The sequence below is a fragment of the Peromyscus eremicus genome, chromosome 14 (assembly GCF_949786415.1).
Source record: "Peromyscus eremicus chromosome 14, PerEre_H2_v1, whole genome shotgun sequence".
Classification (NCBI taxonomy): Eukaryota; Metazoa; Chordata; class Mammalia; order Rodentia; family Cricetidae; genus Peromyscus; species Peromyscus eremicus.
This window is the reverse complement of record NC_081430.1, coordinates 10,607,048-10,621,994: the sequence shown is the minus strand read 5'-3', so window position 1 is coordinate 10,621,994 and position 14,947 is coordinate 10,607,048. Positions and strand designations below refer to the sequence as shown.

Here is a 14,947-nt window from a genome sequence, read left to right as displayed (position 1 = left end):
GGCAGTTTTGCTCGTAAGGCTTGTGTTGTCAAAGTGTGCAGTCCACTCTCGCTATCACCACGGCACAGTTTTAGAGTGTTTGCTTCTTCCCAAAATGAAATCATGGAGTTCATGGTTTTTTCTGTTAGGTTTCAGATGCAAGTGGATCCATGAAAGTGACTTTGGTGGCTGAAGAAAACCCCTTCTCCATGGCAACGTTGCTTTCTGAAGAATGCTTCATCTTGGACCATGGTGCTGCAAAACAAATTTTCGTATGGAAAGGTAAGAGATGCTATTGATATGGTTGCTGTATTTAATGCTCATAAAGATGGTTTCTTCCCCAGGAGGGCAAAGAAACCATCCTGATTTTAAAGCAAAGCACCCCTCTTGAGATACAGTGTGTAAATATCTCACCTAAGATGCAGCCAGTGGTTCGACATTTGGAACTACTCAGCAAAGATTAGGGAGCTAAGGAAAGCATTTGAGTAACAGCAACATACATTGTTAAATATACTGTCAATTATTATGATATTAAATGTATTTAACATACCAAGGAATTTTGTCATTCTCCCATTGTTATATTTAAGTTAAATTACAACCACATTTATTTTAGGTATGTAAGTATTTCTTAATCATATAGTGTGTTCCCATCCAAGGAGGAGCCAGCTGGGCCCTGCTTGAATTCTGAGGTCAGATGAGATTGGGCGTGTTCAGGGTGATGTGGCCATGTACAGTGCAGTATAGTAATTTTGTAATTTTATCTGTAATTTCATCTCTTTATTTTTCATTCTAGGTAAAAATGCTAACCCACAGGAGAGGAAGACTGCAATGAAGACAGCGGAGGAGTTTCTACAGAAAATGAATTATTCTACCAATACTCAAGTATGTGTGAAAAGAAATCACTAGAAAAACCATTAAAACTTGAGAGTCATGACATCTTCACAAAGCTCATGAAAAGTTTGTTCCAAAATAGTGTATGTCTGTGTCTGTGTGTGTGTGTGTGTGTGTCCGTGTGTGTGTGTGTGTGTGTGTGTGTGTGTGTGTGTGTGTGTGTGTGTGTCTGTGTGTAGCCATTCTCCAGTTGAGCATGGGCCATCCCTACTAGTCTTTTTTGGGGGAACATCCTCAGAGCGTAGGCTACACAGAGCTGGGGATGTGACTGGTAGAGTGTTTGCCCAGCACACATGAAGCTCTGGACTCCATTTCCAGTACCACATGAAACTGGATGTGTGGTGGTGCACAGCTGTAATCGGAGCACTCAGCAGGTGCACGCAGGGAGATCGGTTCAAGGCCACTCTCAGCAGCGTAGAGAGTTTGAGGCCAGCCTGGGTTACATAAAAACCTATCTCACAAAACAATAAAAACTTGCACAAAGACTATCAACCACTCCTCAGCCTATTGTGGAGACTTGGGTAACACCCTCATCATATTTGGTTGCTTCCAGATTGGCTCAGACATTGACTAGCCACTCTTTTTCTCCATATATATCCCGGCACCGATAATAGAGTGGGATAATTTCTTCCCGCTCCCATCTCTTGTGAACCTAATGTGAACAAACATTGATTCAGTGGTAACACAGGAAGCCTCTTCTCATCTTCGTCTTTCCCACTCAGGAGCAGTGACGTGGGCTGTGAGAAAAACCTAGGCTGGATGCCTGTAGTTGCATAGACTCACAAAGTTGCAAGTGCAGTGACAGAAACAAGAACAGTATTTTCATTACTTCATTCTTTCTCCTACTGGAGATATTCTCCTGTCTCTTATTTTCCCATTGATTATTATTTTGAATTGCAGATTCAGGTTCTCCCTGAAGGTGGCGAAACACCGATTTTCAAACAGTTCTTTAAGGACTGGAAGGATAAAGACCAGAGCGACGGCTTTGGGAAGGTCTACGTCACAGAGAAAGTGGCTCGCATACAGCAGATCCCATTTGATGCATCCAAGCTGCACAGTTCTCCCCAGATGGCAGCCCAGCACAACATGGTGGACGATGGCTCTGGCACAGTGGAGGTATTTTTACATCTGTCCCTTTCCATTGGTGTTTTTATCGGACCCATTGTAGCACTGTCTGGGAGTGGAGGGATACCTTACTTGGTAAGGAAAGTGACCCCAAACTACACACTGAGTCGTGGAGTTACAGCTGGAGAGCTGTTGCTAGGCTTCAGGCCCATGTGCACGTGTGCATGCTGATATTAAGGTGGTGGATGCAGCAGTGTTTTCTATCAGAAAGTCTGTATCTGGGGTTGTACAAGGCTGTACTCAGAATGTACTATCCATTTCTTCTTCCCCCTACCTATTGGAAGCATTCATGAAACAAAATGAGCTCAAAGCAGATTTTTTCTGAGCAGTCAACTTGAATGTATTGATTGTGACAGTTTAGATCAAAATTGCTACAACTCTCCTAATTGTTTTAAATTCAAATCTCTTCAAACTCAGTCCACTCTCCATTGATCTAACTTAGTGGGGCCTGGATAATATAATCCCTCCTCTAAAGTATCTTCATGGCCCTGCAGACTTTCTGGAGGCTTTCCTCCTTGCTGGAACCTCCAGGATTGGAGCCTTGGCCTCCTGTTGCCATTTGAGGCATCCCCACTCCTCATGAACTGTTGTCAAGACATCCCTTTCCTAGCAGCTCCATCCAGTATCAGCTACACCTCTCCTGAGGAGCCAGCCGTGGGCACTGAAAAGGCTTTTCTCCATGCTTGGAAGTGATACTTTTCACAGAATTTATCACTTATGTATCATAGAATTGCTATTTACTAACAGATTTCTCCTAGACCTCTCATCAGTTTTTTTAAGTACAAGAGTTAAGTACTTCACATTTACATTCCTAGGTCTTAGGTGATAAATTTAGAGATTAAGTTTTCCTCTTTTCAAAGAACTGCATAGGTGTTGGGGGTGGGTGGGAAATGACAAGATCATAAATGTTCTGATGCCACCATCAAAGGGGATCAACTTCCTGTTTGCAGCTCGTCCTGCTTGGGTATCCTCTCTGGAGCTCAGCACAGGCAGCTTGCCTAGAATGCACTTGAGCAGACGGAGCTCCTCGGCACCCACTATGACTACAGCACCATCTTTAGCTCCGGCCACAGCTTCTCAGAGAAGGCCTCCTATGCCACACTAGGGATGCTAACCCTCAGTGGCTCTGTTTAGGCTCTTGGGGTTGGTGAGGCTGTGTTGCTGAGCCCTCTGGTCTCTAGAGGGATGGCACAGGAACAAAAACCCTGCACTGTTCCTCACGATTGCTCATCCCACATTCCAAAGCCAGTCCTGCCTGCCTGCCCCTCCCCACCTCCCCTGCACTCTCGGTGGAGGAATTGTGCCGCAGGAGCCCAGTGAAATGCCTGATGGCTTTTTCATCACTGGCCTTTTCACAAATGACAAAAAAAATTTTACTCTAAAGTTGAAGCATATTTCTGAGCTGAATTGTATGTAGTTTTTATTGTAGTAGTACCACATTATTTTCATGAATTTAAAGACACACACAGATGCACACACACACACACACACACACACACACACACACACACACACACACCAATAGTCTCAGAACTACTGGACTTGGTAGCACATGCTCGTAATCTTAGCTCTTACCAGGTTAACACAGAAGAATCTTAAATTCAAGATCAACCTGGGATACATAGTGAAATCCTGTCTCAAAACAAAATGACAGTAAAATTTAAAAACAAAACCATCAACAACAAAATCCTCAGAACTGACTAAATATTGAGGAGGAAGCAAAAGAAATAGAAGCTTTCAAAAGTCAAGAAATTGTCAGATTTGTTAATCTTCTTGCTTTTGCTTGATTATAAACTGGTTAGAAAAATAACTTAAACATTGCTTGATAAAAAAGTGGAAACTATTTATGGTTTATGAGTAGTAGTTGAGGTCAGTGAACTTGTAACAGTTTGTGTCTATTCTGTCTCTTTCAGATCTGGCGTGTGGAGAACAGCGGCAGGGTCCAGATCGACCCAAACTCCCATGGCGAGTTCTACGGTGGTGACTGCTACATTATCCTCTACACTTACCCCAGGGGGCAGATCATCTACACGTGGTGAGTCCTGGCAGAGCCCAAGTGCCACAGGTCATGCTCCACATGACTGACCTCCACAGAGCATGAGGTATAATCATCCCTTGATTACAGAAGGCAACTGTACTCAGATCATGTGCATTTTGGGGACGATTTCCCAAAATAACAGGCATTAGACAGACACGATTACTTAGCAAAGTCATACAAAGGGCCAAAGCCCGGTTTCTTTAAAATGGAGATAGAGATGTCCACTCTGTGTATTTCTAGAAATCCACAGGGCAATCCAGAATTAGTACCCAACAAAACACCTATAGCTTTGATTGCTCTGCTCATGCTGTCACTTCTTTTTGGTATTTCACGGTATCTTAAGTCTCTTTTGGAAGTGGTTTCATGAGATGGTGTTGAATGTTAACTCAAGCTGTTGTGATTTGCTTACATCCCTCTAGGCAAGGAGCAAAAGCTACAAGAGATGAGCTGACCATGTCTGCGTTCCTGACTGTTCAGCTGGACCGGTCCCTTGGAGGACAGGCCGTGCAGGTTGGTGGGCTTCACCTTCCCAATTCACACAATTCCAGATTCGTCCAGCCCACTTCCTAATGAAAGCTCACTTCCCACACTCGAAGGGATTTTGAAATTTTTATGCCGATTTATTTTTATTTTGAAATTCAAATATTTCATAACACACTAGTTATCTCAGATTCTAGAGAAGAGAAAGTCACCAAAGGCAAAATAAAAACATCAGAAAACTAATAATTTCAGAGTCTGAGAAGAAAGAAAGCAGAGGGACTCTTCTCTTTAGAATCCACCATATGTCACAGTCAGTAGACATTTACAGCTATGAACAAAGAGTTATAATAGACAGAACTACATGTTATGTGCACATCCTAACCCTGAGGCCCTGTGAAAATGTTATGTTATAAAGCAGAGGAGAATTAAAATTGGAGACAAAATCATAATTGCTCATCATCTGGCCTCAAGTTAGGGAGATGATCCAGGATTCCTGCATGATGCAAAGCATTGATCAGGGTCCTCAGGAATCAACTAGTGAGACAGGCAGAGTGAGAAGGATGTAGTGTGGTGAAGATTCCATGGCCAACTGCTGGCTTTAGTGGAGAAAGAGACCCAGAAAGGAATAACACAACGGTTGGGAGCTGAAAAGGGCAAGGAAAAAACATCCTAGAGTCCCTTTGGGTCTTAGTTACTGTTCTATTGCATGAAGAGACACCATGACCAAGGCAATTTATAGAAGGAAGCATTTGACAGGGGTCTGGTTTACAGGTTCAGAGTGTTAGTCCGTGATCATCATAGGGGGAGCATGGCAGCCGACAGGCAGTCATGGCGCTGGAGCAGGAGCTGAGAGTTTGCATCCTAGTACACAGGCAGTAGTCAGAGAGAGCGGGACTGGGCCTGGCATGAGCTTTTGAAACCTCAACGCCCGTCCCCAGTGACACACCTCCTCCAACAAGGCTACACTTCTTAATTCTTCCCAAACAGTTCCACTAACAGCAGACCAAGCATTCAAAGATATAAGCCTTTGGAGGCGATTCTCATTCGAATTACCATACTGCACTAGCCAGGTACTAGCTTAGGGACTAAACTCTCGTAGATTTTAACCCAGTGACTAAATTAGGGCAATAACTCGCTTCAAATTTCTAAGCTAGTGTAAGATGATGAATTTATGTGTGATAAATTGCTGCAGAAGCAACAGAAATGACACAACAGTCCAGAGAATAATTTTCATAAAAAAAACATACACAATATTTTATACATTTTCATAAAAAACATAGAACAATATTTTATACATTCTCAATCAAAGGAATCCGTAAATCATGGTTCACACAGGCAAGCTGAAACAACCTTGGCAGATACATAGATCCATATTTTCCCTTTTAGGGACCAGAATCTTCTGGCCAAAAACAGTGTCAGAAAAGGGAAAAGGACAGAAGTGGGTAGGGAGGGAGAGAAGAGAGGAAAGAAGGAAAGGGGGAGGAAGGGGGGAAGGGAAAAGACACGGAGGAGGAGAGGTGGTTCCAGGGAGGGAAGAGATGGGTCCTGCATTTGGTATTTCTGAAAATGAAAAACAAATTGTTGAGAATGACTGAACCCTGAGCCAAAATGACTGACATGCACACACACACACACACACACACACACACACACACACACACGCACACGCACACGCACACGCACGTACGCACGCACACACGCACGCACGCACGCACACGCTGTGTCTGTGAGAGGGGCAACAGCTAACGTTTGACAGTAAGCAGACAGTATCAGCACCTAGGTAGATTTCTCTGCCGTGTCTACGAGGCCGTTTCCAGCGGGTTTCGGTATCAACGTTCTTTCTTCAGTTCTGCTTTTCCTCTAATGTTGGAGTGTCGTCTGCCACGACTCAGGACCGGTGTTAGTGACCACAGGAAATGTGTGGTCTGCCTGTTCAGCTCCTTCCTCTCTGTCTGCAGTGTTTCTGTCTACTCTTGTTATCTGCAGAGTGGCACCTGCTTGTTCCTAGCAGGAGATCTCCGGAGATCTCTGTCTCTCTCTTCTGTTTCCTCTCTCTTTATAATCTGGTTGCTTACCCTACCACCATTCTTGGGTAGGTTTTGATGCTATTTGTTCCCATGTGCTGGGAAAAACATCTAGACGGTTCTATTGGCCTGTTTATGATGGTTCTGATTCAGCATTGTGAAGTGTTCTCTTCAGAAGGATGTATCAGCTTAGCTACCTCATGTCTCATGTCAGATGAGCTCACATTCTATGTGGCATAAAAAAATGTTTTTTGGTTTTTTGTTTTGTTTTGTTTTCTCCAGAACAGATACAGGGATACACAGAGAAACCCTGTCTCAAAAATTAAAAAAAAAAAAAAAAAGGTTTTGTGTTTGCTTGCTTGTTTTTCAAACCTTTATAAATGTGTGCTTTGGTTTTCAAGGGTAGTAAATAAGCAGAGAGATGATTTGGATTTAGAACGTAAGATGGGGATGTGGAGGCTGAACTTGGTCTTTAGCTGGTTTCTTTCCATCTTGGTAAGAACAAATAGATATATAAAGCAAGCTGGATCTGTGTATAAAGGGCACATGAGCCAAGTTTATAAAAAAAAAACCCAATTAACAAAATTTTTGGATTCTTTAGGTGCATGCTGCTCCATTCCTAATCAAGTATTTCATTCATTGGAATGTAATATTTATAGCTAGAAGAGATATCACCTATGTTGTGTAGTTGAGCTTAAAGCTGTTTCTCACAAACGATTCAAATGTTTGCAGCTACACACTGTGCTTCGAGAGTTCACAGAACAGTACATGATACACAATTAATGAGTTTCCAGGAATTAGCCAGCTGAATCCTACAGTGAATGAAATATTACTTTCTTGTTGAATTACTAGATGGCAGTGGTTCACAGTAATTATTTTTGAATAGCTGAAGTTCTGCATTGCTCTTGTATTTTTGGTGGAGCATCTTGGCAGTATTTAAGCAACTTATTACACAATTTAATCCACTTTTTTCCCTCTCCAATCTCCTTCAGAGGAAAGCGTGAACCTTAATCAGTGCCCCTTCCTGCCATGGGCAATTGCTGTTTTTTTGAAGGCTATGTGACATATTAGTGGTTTTCAGGACCCCTCCGACACTTTCCACACTGTGCAACCAACCAGAAGATGCTTCATAAGTAGCTGCTCACCCATTTGGGTGTGTACTTGTTGAATCACATTCACGAAGTCAGTTATTTTCAGTATTCCCTAGGCCCCTCTGGTTGGGCATGCCTCCGAATTTCCATTTGCCTGGCCTCTGGAAACTCTTATTCATACTCTGTTCCCCTGCCCTGTGCACCCAGGTCCGTGTCTCTCAAGGCAAAGAGCCCGCTCACCTGCTGAGTTTGTTCAAAGACAAACCACTCATTATCTATAAGAACGGAACATCCCGGAAAGGGGGACAGACCCCCGCTCCCCCTACTCGCCTCTTTCAAGTCCGGAGGAACCTGGCATCTATTACCAGAATTGTGGAGGTAAGGCTATGCATTCTGTAAATATGCTCTGGGTGTGGACTTTCCAACACGCCTGGTCGTTAGGAGTATTGGCCTTTACACCCTGGCAAGGATGCCTTTTACTTCAACAACATGAAACACTAGAAGAAGAGACACTGAATGAAAGGGCAGCTCAGCTTTTCAACTGCACCGAGCCCAAACTGAGTTTTGGAGTGTCATAGCCAGTGAAGCTGGCAAGGGGCACAAAGCAGCTACAGCTCCATCTTGAAAGGTCTCGGGTAGGATTGTGAGGCATGGTCAGAGGACCATGAGACCTGGCCACACTGGAGTAATCCGTCACACCTTGAATTCTAGTCGCCATTGAAATCTAGGTCTCTCTCAGCACTCCATTGCTCTGGGTCTCCCCAGCTCTAGAGCTGTTTTTTTAAACCCTTTCAGTTTTTAGGAGCCACTCTGGCGAGCTCTGAAAATTCAGCCAATCTTTCCTCGATCTACTAGCAACCTCTATGAGACTCCTCCTGCTTCATCTCTGGCTCTCCTCTGAGGACTGACTCCAGCAACCCTCTTCAATGGAAGCTGTAATTCCTCTCAGTTTCCACTCACTAGAACCCCACTCCCCCACCCCGATGGGGCTGGGCAAGGTAGTGCCCTTGTTCACTCAGCCCCCCCATTTCTCTTAGTATTATGGCGCCCCCCACTTTCCCCACCAAAACAGCCCCTCCCCTGCGGTCCCTCCGCCACAACCCTCTTCTGCTGAGAAGCTGGTCCTTCCGTGTCATTGTGGCAGCCTCAGCCATGGCCTCTGTCACTTTCATCTTGTCTTTTTTCTTCTAACAATCTCCTGCGCCTCAGTTCCTCTCTCTCAAAGAGAACATAAAAGTAATCACACAGAGTGATCACCATATCTGCTCTCCCACAAATTCACTATCTACATCTGTACGTAGTGATCTTCTGGTTTATGAAATAATTAAAATTTTTCTATTTGTATTTTTAAAGTAATTCATATATTAGTAACATATAAAAGTGATGAGCTGTTTTATCAATTAATATCAATGTTACTCATGAAGTATATATCTTACAGTGATTTGCTAAATTGATAAATACTTATTACACGGAATAAAAAAGTATGGCTCCTATCCAAAGCCAAATTGCTCCAGCCCCTGTTCTACTACTCTGTCTTCGATCCCCTCTCTGATTTGCTTAGACTCTTCCTTTGATTTTGAATGCCCAAGTACATACTATACTCCATCCTGACTGCAGGCAGCAGATCCCCATGCAGTTCCTCTTCTTGCAGTCCATCCTGACCGCAGGCACAATCTCCTTCCTCGTATCTATGACTAGTTATTCTTGTATCCTGGATCATTTACTTTGAAACCAGATGTGTTTGAAAGCAAATTCTTTAGAAACTGTGTCTTGCTTTCTCCAGAGTTTCTCTGGGATCCATCATTTTTGTCCTTCTAAGAGCACACATTCTTGATAGCCTGAACACGGTAAGCCAGGTGAATGAGAACACCTGCCACAGGAATTCACCACAGTCAACTTGAACGATTTATTGGGCATATTTTTCTGATGCGGTGGCTGTTTCACCACATTCCCTGAATGTTCTTCCAAAAATCCAGCCACCCCTCCAGGGTGGTTTTGTTGGGATTTACTCTGTCTGGCTTCTAAGCACCTAAGTGTTCCAGGCCAAGATGATCTTATGTGGTCATGTCATTTAAATTTGGCCTCCATATTAATCTCACCTGCAGGACTCTGGGCACAGATTATCATGTATTCAATCATAACTATTTTTTAAAACCCATTATATTGACAGTGGAGTTCTCTTGATTTTATATGGAAGAGCCGAACATAATGTTCCACTGTGCTGGCTTTGGCAGCACATATACTATAAAGTTGGAATGATTCAGAGATTAGCATAATATTCCACTGTTTGACTCCTGGTCTCCTCCATAGTCGGCCTCTCTTTAGGAGGCATCCTCAGCTGAATTCAGTGCATCACCCCACTTCCTTGCCGCGTCCTCTCCAGTTTCTCTGACGTGTTAGTCATGACGATCTTATGTGACCTTCTGTCTTGTCTCCTGGGAAGCTGATACTTCCTAAACACTAGAGAGTTCTCCTCCCCGGTCTCACACCAATCTGGGCACCAGCCTCTTGTCACCTTTCTTCATATTCCTGGCTGCTGCTTCTGCGTTAGAAAGGAAACATACAGATATACCAGAAGTCCTGAAATCCAGACCTGGTTGCTAGCGTTCTCCATCATCTCACCTGATGATTTCCTTGCTTGGTCCAGGAGGCCTCATTCCTGCTGAAAGTGAACAACTGTACTTCTCTGAGTGCTACCAATCCCCAGAGTTTGTCTTTAAAGCTCCTACAGCCATTCTTCCTTCCTCTAGTTTTTCTTTCAAAGTCAGACCCTTACAAACTGGCAAGATCCATCTCTCCTGCTGCAGATGCCTTGATCTGGACAGTCCAGTGAGGTGGGCCAGGCAGCATCATTCAGCACAGTGTCACCTCAGCCTTCTTGACATGTTCTCGACTGTGGTCTCAGATGGCCAGACTCCTGTTTTCCTCATCCCTCCTGGTTGCTCTGTCTCAGTCTTGCATACTGGTTGTTCCTGGTCTCCCTGGGAGTCATATCATAGTCAGCATCACAATTACACACACAATTACTGTGTGTCCAGACCACTTCTCACAGATGTGGTTACGATGTCACAAACCACAGAGTCTTAGGTCTGAGCCCATCCTAGAATGCTCATGATCATGGCCAGGCCAGAGATGGCATGGGTCTTGTCCCTGCCTGATGTTTCCATAGGCCACACCCACAGGTCAGGGTCTAACCCACCTGAGCACCCTCATCTGGGGACACAGGAATCCAAATTGCACTTGACAGACCGGAGGTAGTGTCTGCAGCTTCTGGTGACTAGAAAGGTGTGTGCCCGGGCTGCTTTCCATCCCTACACAGATCTATAATTTGAGCCAGTATTTATCTGAGACAGAAAACGACTCTAGTGAACCTCAAGTCACCTCTTTGTCCTGTCTGTTTTATGGATTTTGGGGATCCCTCTCTTTAGTGGGGAGGAAGGGGGACCAGCTTTGCTTTGTTTAACATTTGACACTGCACCCTCTGTTCATGTGTCACGTGTCTTGTTCCCTGAAATATCTCTGAACATTGTTTGTATTACTTTGTCAAGTCCTCAGTTGGGTTGTTTTTGCTCTTTAATTTTTGTGTTTGTCTGTGTGAGAATCTGCTGTTGGTCTGCCATGTTTGTCTGCCATGTTTGGTAACCAGAAGGGAGTGTTGGATCTCCTGGAGCTGGAGGTATAGGCAATTGGGAGCTGCCTGTTGTGGGTGCGGAGGACCCAGCTCAAGTCTTCCAGGAGAGCAGTGTGGGCTCTTAACCACTGAACCGACTCGCGACCCTCGTGCCTTGCTACTGAGCTGGAGTCTTCTGTGTAGCTTAGGCTAGACTTTTCAGGATTCTTCTGCTTCAGCCCCTAGAGTGCTAGAATTACAGGTGTGAACTACCATGTCTGGCCAAAACCCTCAATTCTTGACTGATGGCTTGCTTATTTATTTATTTTTAATTAATTAATTAATTTGAGACAGGGTCTCTCCGTGTAGTCTTTGCTGCCCTGAAAGGTCTATGTAGTCCAGGCTAGCCCTGAGTTCACAGAGATCAGACTGCTTATGCCTCTTGAGTGCTAGGATTAAAGGCTTGGGATACCGCATTCTGCCATTTTTTTTTTCCTTTTTTTTAATTAAGAAAAATTTTTCATTCATTTTTACACACCAATCAAAGATCCCCCTCTTCCCTCCTCCCACCCCACTCAGCCTCCCTCTCCCAACCCACTCCCCTCTCCCACCCACAAGAAGGCACGGCCTCCCATGGGGAGGCACATCCAGTAGAGACTCTGCCAATGTTTAAACCCTGCTCTGTTGCCTGAAGGCAGCTGAACGTCATGGGGCATGGACCAAGGTGTCTGTACTCCAGTGTTTCAGGTATCTATTGCATCTCTGTCTTGAATTAATTTCCTGGCATTAGGAAGAAGGTTCTAGATGGCTATGCATAGCCTCAGTAGTGAATTTGAATCCTTGTGTTATTTTTCCCTCACACTCTAGGTTGATGTTGATGCAAATTCATTGAATTCTAATGACACCTTTGTCCTAAAACTGCCACAAAACAATGGCTTCATCTGGATAGGAAAAGGTGCTACTCAGGAGGAGGAGAAAGGAGCAGAGTATGTGGCTGATGTTCTGAAGTGCAAAACTGCAAGGATTCAGGAAGGCCAAGAACCAGGTGTGTGCTGTGGGACCAAGGTCATCGCTTTTATATTCAGTGTGCTTGATTGACTTCTTTCAATAATCATTTTTTTTTTGCATCATTAGAGTTGTGTAAGGATGCCTCCTTTAATTGCAAAAGTGTTGATGGCATCTGGTATAATTAAGTTAGAATGAGATAATATTGCCATTAATGTAAAATCCTACAAAGCATGTTCTCCTGAATATGCATTGGCTAACTCATTGTGTGTTCCGTAGAGGAGTTCTGGAACTCTCTTGGAGGGAGAGGAGACTACCAGACTTCACCATTGCTAGAAACACGGGCTGAAGACCACCCACCTCGACTTTATGGCTGCTCCAACAAAACCGGAAGATTCATTGTAAGTGTCTTAAATAGATTGAGCCTAATGTTAGGCATTCTGTGCTGGCTCCAAGGACTTCCAGATGTGTGACTGCTGTGTGTCCCAGGTTAGCTTCTCTGTAAACTTCGGGTGATAATCTTCACTCCGTACAGGATAGTTTAAGGCCCAATGATGTGAGAGATGCAGAAACATCTAGAAAATTTTAAAGTAATATATAAAGCAAAATGCCCTTAAAAATAACTACTTCATACCTGTATCAGCATTTAGTTCCTCTTTGTGAACTGTGGGTGGCTGGTTCTGCTCATTTAGTAATTAGATACTTTTTGGGGAGGGCCATCATTTTTCAACTAAGTGTAAAATTTCCAAGTGGTTTCACAGAGGAATAGAAATTTTCTCCAGGTTGATTGAATGAAAAAAAGTCACAGAGAGCTTTATGGTCTCCTGAAAATTAACTGACATCAACAGGGATGTTTTGTTTTATACTCCTTTATAATTCAGACAATTAAAAGTAAACTTAGAAGACTGTGAACGTCTATTGTGTGGCATTATTCTTAGGGAGATGAGAATAAACATTTATTCACCACAGATAGGGAACCAATGACAGTCCAAAGTAAGGATACTACCAAAGTCCAAGTTGGTAAACCACTGAGTTTTATTAGGTGTTACTTATAGGAGCAGAAATTATTTAAAGTTAGCTACATCATCAAAAGTCAACTCCTGCATAAGTGACGGCTCACGAAAGCTGGAAACCTGGAGCACACTGCATGACTTGCAGGCAGCTGAGTGGGTTGGAGAACTTCTCTTCCAAGCATCTCAGCTGGCCTGAGAGTGTCTCTCAGCAGTCCTTATATGTGCTTTGGGAGGGAGGGGCCTAATGTATCTAATCAGTTTCAGGGACTTCCTGAAATTTTTCAGTTGTTTACTTCCTGAGCTTATTAATGCAGGGTGGACTCTTTCACTTCCCTTAGAACACCTTGAGTCATAATGAGCTTCCCTCCTAGATGGAGTGTTTCATCTGGAAGGAAATTGTGCACAACAGTGTCTTAGTAAGTTGTTTTAACACAAATGTGGTAGACTGGCATGTTTAAATAGCAAGCATGGCTTTCTCACGTCCTGGAGCTTGGGAGGTCCAAGACCAAGGCACCAGCATATCTGTTGTCTGGGAGAGCCCTCCTGGCATCATCACATGGCCAGTGAGCTGACTCTGTCTCTTCTTAGTACACTGTTCCTGTCACTGGGCTTGTCCTCATGACCTCAGCTAAACCTAATTACCTCACATCAGCCTCCACCTCCTGATACTGAACACAAACATGCAGTCCATAACCTTACATGGTTTTATATTGGGTTTTGAAATTTCATTCTGTGCTGTATCCACTTACTTCCATTTAATTGGAAACGTTTGACCATCTCTGACCTGCTAGACTTTTGTGGGAACTTAAAGGAGGGATTCTTTTCATCCTAGTGAATACAAACTTAATTTTCACCACACAAAATTTCCCAAGAGCTCACCAGATACATTATTAGAAATAGTGTGCTAAAGGATCCATTTATAAAACATACTTGGCGCTCACAAACGGTTTAACCTGAAAATTTAAGATATAGTAACAGCTAGTGATAAATGTTCATTGTTGGGACCGCAGTTGGCCACCTGCTGTGTAGTGGAGCACCTGCAGTGAGCGAGTGGAAAAGCACAGCACGGCCAGAATTATTGTTTGGCCGTTAACTCTGAGTCATGGGGTGGGGAACCCAGGATCCAAGTCCCGGGTTCAGGGACAAGCCAAGGACAGGGTGATTTTCCACTAGGCTGCTACCCTACGGGGTCCTAGTCATCTGGCTTTTTATAATCTTTCTGCCCCTCTTCTGTGCTGTTCTCTGAGCCTTAAGTGTAGGGGTTACATTGTAGTCTGCCAATTGTAGTTGAGCACCCCACAGTCTCAGGAAGACGTAATTTACAAAAGTAGTACTCTGGCTTCACTCTTAGATTTTATAACCATCTATTAGTTTCAACTGGTCTTTGATCTCCTTCTCCTTCTCCTCTTCCTCCTCTTCCTCCTCCTCCTCCTCTTTCTTCCTGCTCATGCTTATATTAACCATTATCAGAAATATTCACTTCTTCTGTATCTATTCATTTTCTTATGTGATATTTGGAAACTTTTTTTTTTCCTTTCACAGTTTAAGGAAAAGGATTATTACCGATATGTGTTTGATCTTACAATAACCAATGGGAAACAGATTTAAGCATATAGACTAGTACATGGCAGTAGAGCCCACTGTTCAAATCACAGCATTTAGAACCAATCTATATATGTGATACCACCTAC

The 14,947-nt window shown here is 43.6% G+C and overlaps 1 protein-coding gene across 1 annotated transcript in view; it reads left to right on the top strand.

Annotated features, from left to right (window-relative positions):
• The window catches only part of Scin (scinderin), an 87,092-nt gene that overhangs the window by 59,432 nt on the left and 12,713 nt on the right, over window positions 1-14,947 (top strand). The window contains exons 6-13 of the mRNA XM_059279547.1: window positions 129-261; window positions 773-861; window positions 1,771-1,986; window positions 3,909-4,030; window positions 4,453-4,543; window positions 7,836-8,006; window positions 12,106-12,283; window positions 12,523-12,644. Of these exons, the coding sequence (XP_059135530.1) occupies window positions 129-261; window positions 773-861; window positions 1,771-1,986; window positions 3,909-4,030; window positions 4,453-4,543; window positions 7,836-8,006; window positions 12,106-12,283; window positions 12,523-12,644 (1,122 nt within the window). The remainder of the gene's footprint in view (window positions 1-128; window positions 262-772; window positions 862-1,770; window positions 1,987-3,908; window positions 4,031-4,452; window positions 4,544-7,835; window positions 8,007-12,105; window positions 12,284-12,522; window positions 12,645-14,947) is intronic.